This window comes from Nothoprocta perdicaria, unplaced genomic scaffold (genome assembly GCF_003342845.1).
Source record: "Nothoprocta perdicaria isolate Ctin4 unplaced genomic scaffold, notPer1 scaffold_313, whole genome shotgun sequence".
In the NCBI taxonomy this organism is placed as follows: domain Eukaryota; kingdom Metazoa; phylum Chordata; class Aves; order Tinamiformes; family Tinamidae; genus Nothoprocta; species Nothoprocta perdicaria.
In genome coordinates this window covers 267865-284897 of record NW_020455548.1, presented here as the reverse complement: position 1 = coordinate 284897, position 17033 = coordinate 267865, and the positions used below count along the sequence as shown (strand labels likewise).

The following is a 17033-nucleotide window of genomic DNA, read 5'->3' as shown; positions in this document are numbered from 1 at the left end:
GCTTAAGTCAGCTGCTAAATGAGACTGATGTTAAAAATAGAAGAGCAGCCTGCTTGCTGAATCCAAATATGGCTGCTGGTACTTTAGAAGGTTTCCTAACAGTGTGTGATGGTCAGGCTGCTTTGGAGAGCTAAGTCATGACTTGGGATTTGGGCACAGAGTGACAGAGGTGTAATCTTTATGGCAGGCTGTCTCCATCCTGCACCAAAATAGTGATTGCTTGAATGACTTTGTCTAGGGCCCAGAGAAGCATGTTTAATAAATCAAACAATGTAAACTTGACTGCTTTACATAAGGCTTTTCAGAGGACACTAGCAGATCCTTAACTATCCTCAAATTACAGAGGAATGTGACTTCTGATGTGTTTGCATTTTATCATTGTTTAAATGCTTATGCCTTAGCTAGAGCTGCTACTTTCACAATTAACACATGACAGATGCAAGTGGAGCAAATAAATAGTAAAAAAAAAAAAAAAAAAAAACCCTCAAGGTTAAATATGAGGGCCCCTACCTGAGTAAGCTCACCAAAACTCTCATGGAGTTTGTTATAGCTGCAATGCATTCATGATACTGTTTGTGTCCTTTGTTATCTAAGCAATCCCCTGCTTGGATAAAGTAGTCCCTGGGGACATCTGCTTCAAAATCATGCTAAATACACAGTAACACTTGGAAGCTTATTGAGTTTTATAAAAAGTAAGTAAGTTTATGTTGAAGTGGGACCCAGGACCTTGACCCCAGCCTTGACCCTGACCTCGATGTCCAGGGACCTTGGTTCCTGGCTGTGGGACCTTGACCCTGGACTTGACCCTTAGGTTTTTATGGTACTAATCAGCCGTGAGGTTCAAGAAGGCTTATCGCAATAAATGGCATGGAGCAATGAAGGCCAAGCTGTTGGTACAGTTGGAGCACAGTGGTCTGTGTAATGAGGACAAAATGATGCCCTCATTAGTAACTTTACCTTTCACAAAGTTATAGCAGTGGGGAGTCAGAAATCAACCTTTTTCTCACCTTGTTCAAGTATTGCTTTGGTCAGCAATTAAAGAACACATCTTTTTTAAATGAAACAGAAGCCTCTGCTGATGTGCAAAACACTGTGCTATGGCTTCCATATCTGTTAGCAATGGTTGTTACTTGCTTTAGGTCTTAGCTATTTGCATATCTAATATTCCCTTAAAAGAAGTTGGGAACACATCAGGAATTTTTGTCTACAAGACTGATAACCTTTACCCACTGTGATTTCTGTCTTATGCTCAGAGGAATATGAAGATTTAAAGAGAAACTTCCGAGGTAAAACTGAAGAGATGGAGAATAATGCTAAGAAATTGAAAATGCAGTTGAAATCAGCCAAAGCTGAGCTAGATCAGACCAGAGCTGCTCTAAAGACTATGGAAGGATCTGATGGCCATGGTAATTAAGGTGGGATCTTCCCACCTTTTTGTCTTTTTCCGCAAGAGGTTTTTTATAAGTATTGATAAAATTTATGAGTTAGTTATCTCAAGGGTATTCCAAATGTTCTAAAAATTCTGTGCGATAGAATGAAGTTGGATATACATACATTTTACCACTTACTACATACTCTAAAACTTAGACGATGAGCTGCATTTTCTGATTAGATCTTTAAAGACTCCAAGGGACTTTTTCTTTGTCTTGCGTGTATTATGGGCCTGGTACCACCACCTTTAGAGAAGTTCTGCTCAGCCTAGTCAGTGGTTTGCTGGTGTGGATGACAATAGGGTGCTGCTTCAGCATATCAACAATACATCTTAGAGTAATGTTGGTAACTGGTTTCCAGAGTCCTTTACGAGAGCTCAGAATGCCTAACTCATCTTTCTTATTCAGAATTAACAGTTGCAAATCTTGTTGTTTTACAGCTATGAAAATTGCAATGGGAATGCAGAAGCAAATCACAGCCAAGAGAGGACAGATAGATGCATTACAGAGCAAGATTAAATTCTTGGAAGAGGCAATGACAAATGCAGCTAAGGTCCCAAGAGCTCCAAGTAGAAGTATTTAACCGTATTAAGAGAAACTGGTCTTTGGAGAGATGTAGGATCATGATGAGTCCAAGGAGTACTAAAGGGAGTATTATTTGATGTAAAGGGCACCTTCCTTTTCCTTCCTGTTAGCAAGTGATAGATCAAGGAATGTGTCCATGGTTTAAGCTAGACTCTCACAGACTAAGTTCTGAAAATTAGTTTCTCTGAAAAAACAGTGCAACTATCGGTGAGATTTGGGCTCGTGATCTCAGATCTTTTAAAAAGGTAGACTTGAGACAATGTGTGAATTTCTCATCCCTCATATAGATGAGGCTTGTTGAAATTTTAGGAAATTATGATTTTTTGGATATAGTTCCTGTAGATTCTGGTCTTTATCTTGGCAAGGATTCCTAAGCCACACTGTCTCAAAATAATCATTTTCCAGCTACATAGCTAGAAAACATTATATTGTAAAGCTGGAAACCCCATCCAGGGATGTTTAGGGTTCATACTTCCCAGTGTCAACTATTTTTTTTTTTTTAATTTAGCAACTAATACGTATGAGCTATGCAGTACAACAGCTTGGTTCCGTGGTTTCTGTAAGCATTGTTGTCTGTGTGGAAATACAATCAGCTGGTTGCAAGGGAAGACTGTTTTGCAGATTGTTCTGTCATGGTTCCTACTTTCAACCTCTGCAGTTCTGGTGCTGAACTCTGTGTGTTGAGGTCTGTCCATCATATTCTGTGATGGAAAGGTTTTTTTATCTGTTTGCGCTTACCTGTTCTCTGGCTTCTGGCACTTGCATGGGTTTGGACTGATGCTTGATGGCTATGGTTAACTTTTTGCATATACAATGGACCTCTTCATATCTTTACAGTAGTAGTTGGACTCTTAGAAAATTCTTCAAGCCCTAAATGCGAGGAGAGGAGAAGAGAAAAAATAATAATGTACTTATTAAAGTGTAATGGGGAACTTTGACCAGGTGGTATACTCCTGCACTTAACATTTCAGTTTGAAAAAGGGTCTAAAAGTCCAACTACATCATTTTTTTGTAAGAACTTATCTTCTTGCTGAGGAGAAAAAAAATCCTTGTTTTGCTGTAAAGTATAATAGCTAAGCTTCTGGAATGATTCATTCAAAATTTTGAAAAATGGAACATCACAGGAAAAAATGTGTAACATGGGCAGTTACAAATTTTAGTCTCACACTGTTCTTCCTCTCCTTAACCTCAGGAAAAGCATTATCTCAAAGAAGAAAATAATAAACTAAGCCACGAATTGAGCTATATTGTCACAGAAAATACCAAGATGGCTGGGGAACTGGAGATCCTTAGGTCGCAAGACAAACGTCTGAAAGAAAAAATATCCAGGATGGAGACAGCCCTTGATAAGGTAGTTTTGGGTTCGGTAAGAGAGCAGGGAGCTTTACCATGGTCTCCTAAGAAGAGAAGTCTGACCTCTTATCCAGGTTGTATTTGCTATGCTCTGCTAATGTGTATTGCAAGCTGCACACCTGAGGACAAATCTGTGAGTCCTATAAGGATTTTTACGGTAAAATACTTCTACTATATTGGTAAGAATTCTTGGTTTACCCCTTACGAGCTAAGGAAAATAGAAATCTGGGTAAAATAGAAGTATGGTATATTTGCAAAAAGCTGCTGCTTTTAACCATACACACACACTGCCCGAGTGAGCTGACACTTGCATCAGTGGGACTCATAAAGAAGCACAGAAAGTCATGTTTTGTTTTTAACTCTGAAGATTAAGTTTTTTTAAACTAATAAAAGCAGTCTGATTCCCTAAGAGCATGCTTTTTGTGTGCAGTTTATTTCTTTTGCTTAGAGGTTTCCTCAATTTTAATTGATATGAAAAATACTTATGTTGTTTTAAGTTGCCACATCTAGTTAAGGTATACTGTTTGGAAGAATAGAATAGGATTTGAAAATGAAGTGGACATTGAGATACATCAGGAAAGTTATTAAATATGTACTTTAAAACACTGAGTAGGCTTTAGTTTTAATAAAACATTTCAATTGTCTAATCCTGAAAATGTTCAGTAAGTTTAGGACAGGATTAACACCTTTCTTGGTGTTGTAGTGTTAAGGAGATGCCAATTGCTCCTGGGATCATATAACAGGTCTGCCCATGTAACCCTATCGAGAAAGGCATCTGACCATCTTAGGTTTCTATAAAACACTTTCCCTACTGCTAGAAATAGGTTAAAAAGATATATATAATGCATGTGTGCACTTTTTTCCTGTGTCAGATGAAGAACACAAGAGAAAGTCATTTACAAAAATATATATATATATATGTAAAAGAGTAAATTTTAGGAAACTTAATTTAGTATCTCCTCACTTACAGGCATCCATGCAGTTTTCAGAGTGCCAGTGCATAATCCAGTGCCAGGAACAAGAAGCAATGCGCTTCAGGTTGCAGCATGCTTTAGATGTGAAGGTAAGTACTTTATTGATAAGACTGTGAAGAGATCTGATCCAACACGTCTAACTATCTGAGGGGAGAATGTAGGGAGGATGGGACCAAACTCTTCTCAGTGCCAACCAGTGAGAGGACAAAGGGTAATAGGTACAGACTGAAACACAGGCAGTTCCATCTGGGTGTAAGGAAGAACTTGTCCGTGAGGGTGACAGAGCCGTGGAACAGGCTGCCCAGGGAGACTGTGGATTCTCCTTCTCTGGAGGTCTTCAAACTTGCCTGGTTGCCACCCTATGTCCCGTGTTCCAGGCGTCCCTGCTGGAGCAGAGGGGTTGGACTAGATCTCTAGAGGTTCCTTCCAATCTCAACCGCTCTGTGATTCTACGTATAGATCGAAAGTAGGTGCATTAACTTTGTGTCTGTATTTCAGGACTAAGCCCATTTATTTCAAGGTGCTTTCAAAAGTTTGCATTAGGAAACTTGTATTAATGTGGAGTAGTTCTTTACTGCACGATGTAATGTTCATGATGAGAATTACTCTGAAGTGCTATATACTGGAAGGACATCAAAAAAGTAAACAATTCTAGGAATATTGACTTCAAAATAAGTGTAGAGGCAAGGTCTATAGGGATGGCTGGTGCCCTTTATTAGATCCAATTTAGTTATTGGAATGTGCTAAACTTTGGGGAATGCCTATCCTGCTCCAGGTTTGAAACAGAAGCAACAGCTTTTGAGCTATATGCAGACTGAGAACGATGGAATTGGGTCTGTCTTGATGATGTCAAATAGTTTGGTATTTAATGAAAAAATACGTTTTTAAGAAGCATACTAAGATGTTAGCAGGGGTAAAGCAAATATGATTGGTAGGTACCTTGGAGGGGCAAAACTTTTAGTTTTAATTGGGAAATGAAATATTATCTTCCAAATACAGACTTAAGTAAAGGATGCAAAGGGAATTTCATATGAACTGCGACAAAGGTGGAGAATCTCACACTGATGAAAACAGCTGTCACCTCACTGGGAAAAGTGCACATAAGAAACATGGCACAGTTCAGTTTTGTAATGATGGTGAGACTTTCTCTGCTTGCATGGATCCAGAGGATACAATGAGTGCCTGAAAATAAATAAAACAATCATTATTGCCTCCACTTGGATCCCAAAAGGACTTGAAGGGGTTATGTCTGAGGATGCGTAGTAAATATTAGAGAGTGTTTTGAGAATTGAATGCTGGATATTATAGCATGAAACGAAGAGAGGCCCTATTCCAGAGGCCTTGCTCTCCGCATGCCATTTCCGTGCCTGGCCTGTGACTCGTGTTCTTTGCCAGGAGCTGCAGGGCCCGGGCTTCTCCTCCGCCTCGGCCCCAGGCCGGCAGCGCGCGGCGCTGGCGCTGCCCCAGCAGCACAACGCGAGCGGGCCGCCCTGCCTGCCCGCTGCCAGCTGCCTTCCTCACGTGAGTACCTGCCAACCCGTGCTCACCCGCAACGGGCCTCTGCCAAACGGGACAAATGCACGGCGTTTCTAAAGGGGAGAGCAGGTGGCAAGATTCCTACCCCTAAAGATTAGATCTTTCCCTGTATTTCTCTTATGTTATAGACTCATTGCTTCTCGTTTTTTGTTTCTGCTAGTGGTTCACTTAGTGTAAATGACTTCGCTTTGGTGGTGGCAAAAATAGACCTCTACATAGCATCTCATTAACTTCACTGCGTTCGTACATCTAGTTCACCAGTAATAGCTTTGCTTATTCAATGTTTGAGTTCTTAAAGTTCACTTGGACAGATTAAGACCATTTTTTTCCTAATGTTACACGTGTCACCTTCCTTTTTGTTTTTGTGCACCTGCATTTAGACTTAGGTTAGGTGCTAGTGCTGTTCTGACTGTTCATCATAGAAAGCATCATCTTGAATCTCTCTTGCTAAAATACATTTTTTTTGCTGTGTGGATTTTATAAAAGTTAACCTTGTCTTATCTCCACTAACTTTCCACTAAAATGACCAGAAAATTACTAGTTTCCAAGTTTTAGGTCAACTAGGGGGAATATAACTGCTTTGAGTGAATATATATATACATATATGAACTGAAAAATAGATTGCTGTTATCAAAGTACTTTATAACAGAAGGATTTTATTTCAGTTCACACCCAAATCAGGCATTTTGAAGGAGGAACCACTTCGAGATTTAAAGAAGATTCTTCAGGAATTAAGCTCAGACAGTGAGATCCCCGCTGTGGCTCTTACCAAGAATGACAGTGACGGGGCAAGAACATCACCTTCAGCGACCGTGAGGAGCACCGTGTAAGACTAATTCGGTTGTGTGCTGTGTACTTGCATTGCCATCTGGAACTAATGTCTGGCCATTGTGCACTTGACAAGCAGTAAAAGGAGTTTTTCTGTCAGAAAAATGGGTTAAGGAATAAAGTTGAGGTATCCGAAGGGTTTTTCAAATTCTCTTGCTTGCCTGATTCATCAGATGCTTTAGGTGGTATGGAAATAGGAAGTGACTACATCATCTGCCTTCATTGTTTTTGTTTGGGAATTTATTTGTTTTTAATTTTTAACTCCTTGCTTTTTTTGTGTGTTATTTAAATATCCCTTTTCTTATTTTGGAAGCAGATAAATGTTTCTGATCATATAAATGATAATGCCAATGGCAGGAGTTTGAAAAATCAGTACAGCACAAATTCTGTTTTTTTTTCCAGCTCAGTAAATAAGGACCCTTTATAACAGGAAAATTTAATTCAAGGACTTTCAGTAGGATTCTTGTATTACAAACATGACTTTTCTCTTGTATTATATACTAGTGAGACTATATCACTCTCAGATTGCTAATACTGATGTTTGTTTTTTTGTTGTTCTCTTTTCCTTTTATGGTTTTCTTTTTTTTGCTTATTCATAGTGACTCAAAGATCTGTTATCAACATGCACATTTTTAAGAACTAAAGAGTAAAAGCTTCTATTTTAGCCCTCTAAAGGACTTAAGAAACCTATCTGTTTATCCCAGCTTTGAAGTAATAAATATGCTACCTCTTTCTGTAAACTTCGCCTCTCTTTCATAGAATCCTTGATTCTATGATGTCAACAGTGCTCATTTGCCAGCATTTCTGTTGCTTCCTAGATCTATATTCCTAGATATATTCCAAAACTTCCAGGTTTGGACTGGAATAAAGCAGGGTTTAGGAGAAAATTTTTTTTTCTGGTGTTTTCTCTCCTCCAGTAGTCTTCTCATTCAAAATTTAAGCAACGCTGAGAGAATCCTACACCTAAATATCACTCAAAATATCAAGTTATCTGTTAAAGCGTATGGCTTTCTAAATACTGTTGACTGTGCTGATTCTGATGTCTTTTTGTATACACGGAGATGGTGCAAGTAGAGAATGTGCTACTACCTTCAGTCCATGTTAAGATCCTTGCAAAAGGTGAGAAATTTCCACCTTTCACTGTGGATACAGCAAAAGGACCCTGATAATATTTTGAGAAACCAAGGCAGATGCTTAGCAAAATGGATTTTAAAAAATGTAGAATACACTAATGATTTTGCAAAAAGCTAGGAATTCCTTGCTGATCAAAATTCTGAGGGAATAAGTCAAGTAGTATAAAATTAATTGACCAGACTTGTGGTCCTTAATATCCTAATATTCCATTTCTGTGTGCCAGTGACTCAGTGTCTAGTGACTGAGAAGGTCACATGTAAAAGGTGTTCTTTTCGCAGAAGAGTACCTTCACATTTTTCTGTAATGAAAAATTTGACAATGACATCCCTAGGATGTTACTGAAAGCCCTAGAAATTAATATATTTCCTTTTAAATAGATTTTGAAAATAATTGAGTAGAGTTCAATTGAACAGAAATACGTGGTGTATGGAGAGCTAGAAAAAAAAATTGCTTCTAGCTAGCTGAAGCAGAGCTGAGACTTCCTTGACCGTCTCCCATGAAAACTGAAATTAAGATGGTTTGGGTTCTTGTTGTAGCTATTCCCAATGCCTCAGTTAAGAATTGTGGTGCTTTGAAAGGTGAGTAGAGCATTTTTGCAAATGCTTAAAAAAGAAAATAATCATCTAAAAATATAAAATATAGGGGTTGTCTTGGCAAGGCTTTTGTTGTGATTTTGACAGCAATATGTCTTTCCACGCAGAGAAACGCCAGTTAGAGACTCAGGCACAGTAAGCAGCATGGAGCAGGATACCGTCAGCTGGTGAGAAGTGTTTTCAGTTAGCTGAATTACCTGCTTTTCAACCTGATATAAGGTTGAAAGGTTTAAGGTACTGATTTAAGAAGCAGTTTCTAAGGCACTTCTAAAAATAATTAGTCCTGAGCTTTCTCATAAATTATTCATTATGCTAAAAGCTTCCTGGGAATTACAGACTAAGCTGTGAATTTATTTGATCCCTTTGGGCAAGAGCTCTGGAACTTATTTCCAGTGTTTAATATACATGTATGAGATCTGTGGATTGCATATTAAAGCTTCACTGTGCAAGTTAGTGCAAAGTTAGTGCAAAAACCGAGTATGATGCTTCAAAAGTGAGTTTTGATTCTTTTGGCTTGCAGGGATCCTTTACCTTTGTGTACAGCAGATCTTCAGTCCCAGGATGTTTCGCTGCCTTTCACATCCACGGGTAAGTTTGCACTGAATGCATTGTTTAGATGTGGAACTGGAACGTTATGGAATAGTAGAAAAAGAAATGTGGTCCAAATACTATACTTCCTATTATCATTATAATTATATAGTTATAATTACGTAGTTATAATTATATTATAATGGGAATTATATTTTACTATAATTATTTTTATAATTATAATAAGTCCTAAGTCACTTATTGAAATAGCTCAATAGCAGAAACTAGTTTACAAATTGCCTGTTGCAATTGGTGTAAAAATGTAACATTTGGAGGGTGCAACGAGGGGCACCCAACTTTGTACGCATTGCACAGCTAAGATGAACACAGGTAATGGTACACGTGTTTGGGAACGTGCTCATGGGGCTTGATCATTTCCCAGGTGGAGCATCCTTCTTTTTAGCAGCTCCTCGTTACACATCCTCCCCCAAGAAGGCCCTTGGGGAAGAGAGGGGCCGACCAAGGTCCCCAGTGCACTCGCTGCTGACTGCTCCGACGCTCGCCCTTGACGATGCTCCTAGCACTTCATCGGCTGTGCAGAAGGGAGGCTCTCCAGAAGCTACAGCCACAGGCACCCGGATACGTAAGTGTGGTCCTATTTCCAGTCCAAAGAGCTCCTGTGCAATACATGATTGTGGCACTACCTTGAATTTTCATGTATGTTTATAATGTGTAGCTAACATAATCCATGTTGCTGAAGATTCATGTGGCTTGCCAGTGAACCAGCCTTTCAGGCTTGCTTTATTACAAGAAGTTGCAAAAGGCCTTCAAAATGGTTAGGTACAGTAGGTGAGAGAGCAACCTCTCAGGCAATACTGACTTACCAAATAGCCTTTAAAAAAAAAAAAAATCTCTTGTTCTAACTTGGCACAAAAAAAAAACCAGAAAATGGTTTCTTTCAGAGGGTGTGTAAGCACTGCAGGTAGCAGTGTAACTGAGAAGTTTCCCACTGAGCTCTAAGCCAGTTCTGGCACAAACAACTGTCTAACTGTGGCTCCAAAGAATATAAAAAAAGGCAGTTATTTCCTGCTGCTGTGGTGGGATTCTTTGGTAGTTTCAATCTAAAATCATCATGCATGTTGTTGTGCTGTTATCACAGCAATACAGGCATTTTTCCAATCACTTTATTAGTTATGTCTTAGAGGGATCGGGTTCTGCTCTTTGTGCTTTATGCAGAAGAATGCCTAAGCTGGCCTGAGCAGCCGTCCTGGCTAGAACAGTCACATTATTGCTGAATAACCTTTGCTTCCGTGGCCTGTCTTCCTGTGCAAAGATGAAGCGTGCAGTTGTTAGCTAATTTCTACTTCTGATGCTTGTTTAACAGCCAAGAAGTGCCTGCTCATAAAGAGTTCAGCTGTTGGTGGCATTTCCCCATCAAAGTGCTGACCTGACCATGTGGGTTCAGGCAAGTTTCTGTACTTTGGAGAGCAACATGATGTTCTCCTGAAGTGGGACTGAGTTATGGATGGTATCTCTCTTAAGCACGCAATCAGTAGTAAATGGTTTTGTGGTGTGGATATCTCTGCAACTGTAGTTGGAGTTAAATCTCAGATTGTTTCTGAACTTAATACTGGGCATCTAGAGAGCCCAGCTGTGGCAGCTGCAAAGATGTCCACTGCTGTTGCAACCTTATGTTTCAGATAGGCTTGTGGCTGTCAGAAAGGCAGAGTACCTGTTGAATTCTGCACTGATCTAGCTTTTGGATTATCTGGAATTTGATTTTGTTTCTGGCTTTAGTTACATCCTTCTGTCCTCCAATTTTCTCATCTGCAAAATGCAAATTATGCTACTGCTTTCGTTTGTACAACTCCTTCAGATCTACTGACAAAGAGCAGTTTATAAGTTGTGGGCATAAATATTATTTTAATAATATGAAACATTGTCTCCTTTCCCCAAAACACATTTACAGGCAATCTGAAAATTTGGTTCCCTTCTCATTTAGAGATAGAAGTACTATTAAGTCTAAAACAGTGTTGATAACCTTGTTTTTTTACTGGAACTTCTGCCATTGGTAATTTTATTTTCTAGGATTTTCCCTTCAGGTGGCATCTTTGAATAATTCAGTAGCTTTTTCTTTTTTTTTATTTTTTGATCTGTAATAACCTTTGTCTAATTTTTTCAGTAGCTTCTCAGCCTGTGGAGACTAGTGACAATACATCGAGGAAGCTACAGAACAAGATGGAAAGTCTGCAGAACCTGGTGGAAACACTACAGATGAAAAATCAAGGTGCCAAAATTTATCAAAACAATGCCTTGTTAGAATACCCATATTGCCATAAACTATTTGTGATACCAGCTATAGAATTAGCTGTGGTTTCGTATTCTATCAATTCAGATGTGTCTGACTTAGTAGCACCCACTTGCACTTTATCCAGCTCCTATGAGAGTAATTAGCTTCATGGCACAATGCGCTGTTGCTCAGCCCCTTAACTCTAACAAGCTTCAAGATCCTTTACATTTCAAATGTGGTATCTGTTCAGGTACCCCATGTGCTATCACGTCCAATTAAATGAAAATTTTCAAGAGCTGAGGATACTTTCAGGGAAACATAGATATTCTCATGGTAGAAGAGTTCAAAACATCCATAGTTTCCCAGCAGTGGCCATCAAGCACTTCCTTTCCTCCTCAGTGTTGTGTTTGTTTGTTTGTCCTTTTTTTTTTTTTTTATCTGAGGTGACCACAGTCAAGTCTGTGGAGGACTCTTGAAGTTCATTCCTTTACCATCTTTGAAATGACCTTCATAAATAAACCTTCATAATAATAATAATAAATAAAATAAACCTTCATAAATTCACATGATAGCAGGATGCCAGATGAGACAGACTTCCTGTCTTTTCCATGCTTATTGCACATTCCATGTGTTGGCCTTGAAGTCTCCCTCCATGAATTTAGAAAATTCCTATTTCCCCTCATCATACAGTTCATATAGGGATATGTAAAGAATCTGATATAGGTAAAAATAGTCAAATTGTTTTATATAAAGTATAAGGTAACTATTTTCCATGTCTGTTAATGTTTTTAGGTCACATGTTTGCTGTACCATACATTCAAAGTATATATTGAAGTATTGTAAGTTATCTATGTGAAAAGGATGAAATCAAAAAGCAATTTATGTGCATGCAAAGTAAGCCCCATTGCATGAGTGATGCAATTAGTTTGAAATTATTACATAAGAGAAAGTCTCAGTTGCTAAATTCAATAGCATTTTGTCACTTAGTCCAGCTTCAGATGTGACCCTTTGGTCCAGAAAGCAGATTAAGTGGTGTCCATTGGTAATTGGGTTGATCTTTGCTATTAAAAGACTGAAGTTTAAGAAATACAACATGAAGTTATATATGTAAGGGCTTGGTAAGTGCAGAGTATGACATGTGGGATGGTCTTATACAGCTTTATGTGTCTGCACTTCAATCATTTTAACATTGGACAGTGTTCAGATAATCTCCTCTTGCTGCTATTTTCAGCAATGTCATCAATGATCAGAACTCAGGAGAAGAAGATAGAGAAAGTGAAAGAAAAGGAGAAAAAAATAGCTAAATGAAGACATCTTATGCCTTAGTAATTGCTTTCACGTATGTATATTGTATTAAAAATATATTATACCTTTGAAGATGAATAAAGGTTCTTGCAGTTTCATAATCTCTGCCTGGAACTGGCACATTTATTGCGGTCCTCATTTGAAATGAGTGTGAAGTACAGAGGAGTGAGCATATATCTAAATACGGACTCTTTCACTGGCACACATTTGGAATAGCTACGTGCCTTGAGGGACGCCGGCCACAGGGAGTTGCTGACTACGCCAAGTTCCAGCAAAGCATGTGCACCCTGTATATTCTGCTGCTTGCACACCATTTCAGGTACTCTTGTTTAGAAAGTTAATTTTGGAAAATCTTATTTCATTTTTTTAAACTTCTGAAAAAAAATCCATCCCTTATCCTTCTACCTATCCTTCTTGTTATTAGTTGAATAAATTATGATTCATCTGGATTTCCAGAATGACCAAATATTTGCAATGCAAGAAGGAAGTTTCCCTTGGCACTCGTTAACGCTGGGATAGAGGAGGTGTTGACCCCATGCCTACAGCTGCAAGACTGCACAGATTTCATCCTATACCATGTTTCCTTGAAGCAGAATGGACTCATCAAATGGTATTTTTTGCCTTCTTTTCTCTTGTTGTGATGTTAAGTTTTGTGCTTAGGTGAAGGGGAGTCCACCACCCGCCCCAGGGGTTAGCTTTGTAGACACAGCACTCATATTTTGACTTACAGCCAGAAGGCTGAGGGTGTGTAGGTTCTGGTTTATTGGGAACACTCTGGCCTTTAGCAATCCTTGGCTTTCTGTAGAACTGGAAAAAAAAAAAAAGCGGGGGGGGGGGAGGAGAAATCGGGCAGAAAAACACATTTTGCATCAACACTGACTTGTCTTAAGGGCTCTAAATACCTAAGTACAACTTAAATGTCAGGCCCTAGCACCCATTTTAAAAAGAAATTTCCTAACATAGCAGGACACTTTATTTCTCATTGCTCTTCAAAACCTTTCTCAGCTGAGTCACCAGAACACATTGCCTTCCCTTAATATGCATGCCTAAGAATAATTGTCTTGAAGGCCACTCCTAGTCTAGGATTTAGTTATAAACAGGAAAGAATGGTTAGCACATCTGGCATCTTCAGGCCTGTTTTTAAAACTCCTGTGACTTCTGACATTTGAAGATTCTTGCAGTAGTGGCCTTAGGGCACCTAATTAACAGAATATCTTCTGCTAAAACCAATTTCAAATCAAGAAGATCAATAGTATCACTCAGAAATCAGATGGATGGATGGATGTTTAAAGTCTCATTAGAATTTGCTGGTATCTTGGGGAGCAAGATAGTTGTAGAAAGAAGACAAAAAAAAAAGCAGAGGAAGCTTATACCCTGCCCCTTGCCCCCCCCCAAATGAATTACTTTGCCAGAACTTGCCACTTAATTCTTTTTTTTCTGAGGACTGTTCGTAAAGACCCACTGCAGTGCTACCCCTTTAGTGTCCACTTTTTTCCACTTCCTCATTGCAACAGCGTTGCAAGCTTTAGTTATGTTAGTAAGTGTACATCCCTCTTCCTGGCAATGAGTTGCATTGACGATGATGGGTTTCGGTGGGGTTTTGCATTATAGTTTACGTATTAGAGAGCTTTAGCCAGGATTTAGTAAGAAGGAGGTGATGTGAGGGAGGGCATGTATTGAGCCTACAGCAGAGCAGGCTTGGAAAGGTCAATGACAGGTGCCTTTCCAGCTGTGCTCCAGCAGCCAGGATAAAGGGAGATTCCAAAGGCCTGTGAGAATGGAAGGGAGCAGGTGGAGAGATGCAGATAGCCAGGGGGAGAGGAGGTCTGCCAGGCAGAAAAGCAGCCTGACATCCTTGTGCTGGAACCCAGCAGAGTTGGGTGCAGATCTGGGTTGATTTTCTGCCACCACCAGGAAGGAAAACATGAGCTTGGGAAGGTGAAAAAGCCGTGGATTAGCAGGGCCGAGCCCAGATTATCTGTGCCCCAGACTTCACAGTGTGACTGGCACTTAGTTTTCCTATGGCATACAAATACAGGTGTATGGGTGACAGGAGGTCTGCCTAGGCAAAGTTTGCCACTAGAAATAGCAACCAACTCCCTAGTGATAAAACCTGACACATATCTGCTGAGTTCAAGTGGATCATATACTTGTAGCAATAAATTTAATCTCCAGTGAATAGAAGGGGCTTGATTTCTGCAATGACATCTGCAATAAATAAGCAGCAAGTTGCAATGCAAGTTCCTGTATTCCACTAAGTAATTCCTGCTCAAAGTACCCATTCCGGCCCTAGGCTGTCTGCTCAGCTTAGCAGCAGCTTTACCACTTGGCATTTGCACACCAGAGTGCTTCGCAAATGAGACTAGATTGCATTAAAAATAGCCAAGTTGGCAAGAGCCAAAGCAGATTGCAACCCAAGACCTACAAACCAAGGCAGTGTCTCTCTGTCTCTTTGCCAAGCTGAGCAAGGCAATATGTCATTTGCTTTCAGAAATCCCAAGCTGCTGCCTGCGAGGCTGCTCTATCTACATAGGAATGTCAACAGAGACTTCCCACGTATGGCTCCCACCCGCGCTCAGAGGCAGAGCACTGTCTTGGACACGTTGTCAGCCCTTCCTAGTATGACTGGCTTTGTGTAAGAAAGCAAGCTTGTACCTGCTTAACTCTGCCTTAAGACTTGAGTGCACTGTTCAATAAGGAGAAATTACCTCTGTAAACTCAGACAATTCTTAGTAACTGTTTCTTTGCTATTGAAATTCATTTTTTCATTTGTTTCTTTTTTCATTCATTGTTTGTTTCATTTACCAGGCAAATGACACTTCATTTGCAGAGCATGGTCCTGCTAGGCAAGGACTAATGTGAACACTGCGGTGTTTTAGACATGCGGTACAGTCTGTATATAAATTTTCTTGGTCTTTCTGTAAGATAGTTCAGCCATGAAGACTCTACACGTTCTGTCTGTGAGATCAAAGTACAGGCTGTTTAATTTGAAAAAAATGTTCTCGTTTATAATTTGAAACGGTTCAAAGTTAGCCTGAAACCTGTTTATGTCTGCATTAGAGGATCTATTCTAGTATAGGTTAAGTGGCTTTCTAGTGACTATCTTAATCCAATAACAGAGTTCATCTTCTCAGACAGACCTCCAGCACATGTATATAGTTCTGCTCTAATAGCAAAGGTAGTTCAACAAGTGTTTTAAGTTCACAGTATCTTAATATTTGGAAAAAAAAACTAGCAAGAGTGGGCAAAAAGAACTTAGGGCATTTTCAAATCACATACCTGCCCTCAGTCTGAGTAGTTTTTGAAATCCTATTTCAACTGTACTTCTTGGGTATATCTGTTGTTTTTGGTAGAAAAGTGAATTCAAAAGTGGCAGTATGATTCTACTAGGAGCTATGCAGAGTTAAATGAGTTTGAGTTAAAGCTATGAGTTGCTGCCTGAAGCTCACACACGTTTTGTGTATCCAGTTGCTGACAGACCTTAGAGCTTTCTGTTTATATTCAGAGAGGATGCAAGGCCGTAATGAAGCAGCAGTATTTGTTACAGTGCAGCAGTAACTCCTCTGTTACAGGGAGCTTCATGTTAATATTTTCAGCCCTAGGGGTATGTCCAGTCCTTGGGAGCATTAGCTTGCTCCCAAGTAGATAGCATTTCCTTTTCCCTTTTGAGGGTTAATGTGAAAAGTTTACAGTCTTGAACTCTTTCCCAACACCCTTTCATGCAATGTTCTCTTGCATAGAACGTGTTTTGAGAAAGGAAATGAGACCTGTTTTCTCCTCAATCTTTAGGTTATTTAAAACAACCAGGAACCCTCTCCTCAAAATAAGGCTCAGGCCTGTCTTTAGCTGGTCTGTGGCTATGTCTACATGAATAGGCAATGCAACTCATTTAGAAAGGTTGATTGAGGAATATACCAAAGGAATATTGTATATTGAAACAGCTGGCACCTAAGACCCAGGAAAAACATTTCAGACAGTTCTTGGTAGCTGGTCTTCTGCATTAAATTGCTAATTTCTACAATTCCAAAAAAAAAATCCAAGAATTCCTTAAGTTTGTACAAGATTGTACTCTGTTTTAGATGCGATCCCCTCCCTTACCCATCAGTGCTGTCCAGGTTTTTTCTAAAGCCTGGGCCCTCACTGAGCAAGTAATTTATTAAGCTCATCAGACAGTAGCTTCTGACCTTCGCTCTCTGCTTAGCGGGATGATCTAACTAAAAGAGACCTATCTGCCAAGCTTTCAATTGGGCTGAGGTACATCCTGAGAGCAGGGACTGGAAAATGAAGTACTGAAGAGTTCAACCCTTCATTACTCCGGTGGGGAAGCCGCTTTGGGGGAGCTTTTTGCACTAAAAGTACAGGTCAGTTATATCAGTTCTATGCAGTTTTAATTAACAGTCAATTGACAAGCCAAGTTACAAAGGACTGTCTGTCTGAAAGTCTTTATTGTTTCTTTATACATTACATAAGTTAAAAC

At 39.5% G+C, this 17033-nt stretch overlaps 1 protein-coding gene across 2 annotated transcripts in view; it reads left to right on the top strand.

Annotated features, from left to right (window-relative positions):
* Nucleotides 1–12589, top strand: part of CCDC158 (coiled-coil domain containing 158) — a 29024-nt gene extending 16435 nt beyond the window's left edge. For both annotated transcript variants that reach the window (XM_026042742.1, XM_026042743.1), the window contains exons 14-24: nucleotides 1254–1406; nucleotides 1871–1983; nucleotides 3208–3366; nucleotides 4339–4431; nucleotides 5738–5863; nucleotides 6544–6704; nucleotides 8541–8600; nucleotides 8954–9021; nucleotides 9404–9604; nucleotides 11144–11248; nucleotides 12483–12589. In XM_026042742.1, coding sequence (XP_025898527.1) covers nucleotides 1254–1406; nucleotides 1871–1983; nucleotides 3208–3366; nucleotides 4339–4431; nucleotides 5738–5863; nucleotides 6544–6704; nucleotides 8541–8600; nucleotides 8954–9021; nucleotides 9404–9604; nucleotides 11144–11248; nucleotides 12483–12559 — 1316 coding nt within the window. In that variant the 3' untranslated portion in view covers nucleotides 12560–12589. The remainder of the gene's footprint in view (nucleotides 1–1253; nucleotides 1407–1870; nucleotides 1984–3207; nucleotides 3367–4338; nucleotides 4432–5737; nucleotides 5864–6543; nucleotides 6705–8540; nucleotides 8601–8953; nucleotides 9022–9403; nucleotides 9605–11143; nucleotides 11249–12482) is intronic.
* The last annotated feature ends 4444 nt before the right edge of the window (nucleotides 12590–17033 follow it).